The 2,451-nt window shown below is 52.0% G+C and overlaps 1 protein-coding gene across 2 annotated transcripts in view; it reads left to right on the forward strand.

Moving 5' to 3' along the window:
• The window catches only part of Adcy3 (adenylate cyclase 3), a 123,712-nt gene that overhangs the window by 43,809 nt on the left and 77,452 nt on the right, over positions 1-2,451 (forward strand). For both annotated transcript variants that reach the window (XM_013013648.1, XM_013013649.1), the window contains exon 3: positions 1,208-1,357. In XM_013013648.1, coding sequence (XP_012869102.1) covers positions 1,208-1,357 — 150 coding nt within the window. The remainder of the gene's footprint in view (positions 1-1,207; positions 1,358-2,451) is intronic.

The raw sequence follows: 2,451 nt of genomic DNA on the forward strand, positions 1-2,451 counted from the left end.
CCTCCTCCTCCTCCTCCTCTTCCTCTTCCTCCTCCTCCTTCTCCTCCTCCTCCTCCTCCTCCTCTTCCTGCTTGGACTCTGGGCCTGTCAGCTTGGTGGCATGTGGAAGGAACCACATCTGCATGGGAGCAGCTGTGCCCTTGGGCAGGACTTCGGGAGCCAGGTGGGAAGGGTGAGAAGCCGGAGCAGAAAGCCTTCTTTGTGGGAGAAAGCTCTGAGGCCAGTGGACTTGGAGGTTTTTGTTTTGTTTTCTGCTTTTTTTTTTTGTCATGGGGCGTGAGCCACTGGCATCCGGCTGGACTTGGAGGTTTGGGAGAGATTAACATCTGGTCTAGCCATGGTCAGGGGCAAAGATCAGAGCCAGCAGTTGCCAACACCAGGAGCCAGGTGTATTGGAGAGGTTTAGGTCCATATCTGAGGCACTCTCTAACAGGAAGCCATAGAGCATGCAGTTCCAGCAGCCTCTGTGACTTGGTGCAGGACCAAGACAGCTGACAGCGTCTATAGGGTCAGAGAAGGAGCAGGCAGTCAGTGCCCAAGAAGCCCTCTGGGTCAGTGGGATGGACATTAGGCTCCAGATTCACCCCTTCCTGTAGCTTCTGTTCTTCTGCAGCACTGGCCACCTGCTTGCCGGCAAGGGTGGTGTTATGTGAGAGGAAGCCTGTGATGTGCAGAAAATGTAAGCCTGCAGCACACAGGTAAGGTCCCACTGTGGCTGCTGAACCAGAGCTGATCCAGTGTCCTGTGACATCCCCATTATCCGAAGCTTTTAGGGTTACAGACTGGCTGCTGGGACTTGGGGTTTGTAAACCCCTCCCCAGTGATCCACAAAGTACCTAGAACATCTAAGAAGCAAAGGCTCTGTGGATGTTGGTTGAATAAATGAGTGACTGACTGAATGGGTGGCTAAAGGCTGCTCAGGCCTCCCCAGTGATGAGACTGGCTATGGTGTGAAGAAAGAGGTGTGAGCTGTCTCTCATACTCTTGCCCTCCTGCGCCGGATCTGCCATGTTGGAATGGCCTTGTCCACTAGTGGTTCCTGGGGCAGGTGCACTCAGGGGCCTATGTGATCAAGTTCAGAGCCCTGCTGGGCTCCTTTCTGGATGCTAGTTGACTGGATTGATTATAGTCTCTGCCACCCCTGTCGTCTTTTCCCAAAGATGGGTTTTCACTACTGTCCTCTTCTTCCCTCCTCCTTGGGGTGCAGATCCTGGCCAACGTCTTCCTCTACCTGTGCGCCATCATTGTGGGCATTATGTCTTACTACATGGCTGACCGCAAGCACCGCAAGGCCTTCCTAGAAGCCCGCCAGTCGCTGGAGGTGAAGATGAACCTGGAAGAGCAGAGCCAGCAGCAGGTAAGGCTCAGGACTTAGGGGGCTTTTGGTGGGGTGATCATGGGACTAGAGCATGCATGCAGGGTCTGCGAGGAGAGGAGCTAGATCAGCAGTGCCACGGTACTCTGTAGGACAAGTGCCCCTGTACTCCCGGGCCTCAGTTCTCTCCTGTAGGGAGTTCCTGCCCCTCCTCACTGCATTCTAAGTCACTCAGGAAGAAGGAACCACAGTCGGATCCCCTGTTTACCTCTGTCCATCTGGAAGAGTACCTGGATGTCCCTGCTGTCTGTCTATAGGCTTTGCTCCAGCCTAATCCAGGACAGAAGAGCCCCTTTTTGTGAGATAAGAATCTCTCAAACTTTGCTGCCCAGGCTAGCTTTGAACCATGATCCTCAGATCTCAGCCTCCTGAGTAGCTAGGATTCCAGGCGTGAACCACCAGCACCAGGCCTGTGACTCAGCCATTTAAATGGGTGTTGGTCTGGATTCATTTCAGATGCATTTTAGAACTTAGACCTTTCAAGTTCCTGTTATCTGGGTTTTTCTCCCCTTGTTGAGACTCCATGATTTTCTGCTCTTGAGAATCCTGTCAGTTTGTGCTCAGCTCTGGGTCTACTGAAACCTTTCATAGACCCAGATATATTGGAGATGAGGTTTTAGTTTTGGTGGATGCTCTAGGACCTTCGACCTGGAGGGAGCACAGTGATTACATCTCACTCCTGTGCTCTAGACAGTGGTATGTGAAGATGCGCACAGATCATGTAGCTGATGGATCCCCGGCTTTCTCTGTCCTGTCTCTATTTATTTATGAAACATAGAAGCTTCTGAGCTAGGCCTTGGAGCCAACTCCTTCAGCAGGCAGGTTGTAGAAGGGATTTTTTTTTCTGGCCTCTGTTTTGATAAAGCTCCAGGATTAATATCCCTTCTGTACCCCAGGGTTCCCCAGGACCTGCCTTGAGTAGGTGTGTATAAAGAATCCCTTTCCTCTGTCTGTCAGCACTTAGCTAAGCCAGGGAGTTCTTTCCTTAGAGTCTCATTTTGCTCATCAGTAGAGTGAAGGTACTGACACTTATTTTGCAGCTTCCCTCCCTCCCTCCCTCCCTCCCTCCCTCCCTC

This window comes from Dipodomys ordii, unplaced genomic scaffold (genome assembly GCF_000151885.1).
Source record: "Dipodomys ordii isolate 6190 unplaced genomic scaffold, Dord_2.0 Scaffold20, whole genome shotgun sequence".
Taxonomy (NCBI): Eukaryota; Metazoa; Chordata; class Mammalia; order Rodentia; family Heteromyidae; genus Dipodomys; species Dipodomys ordii.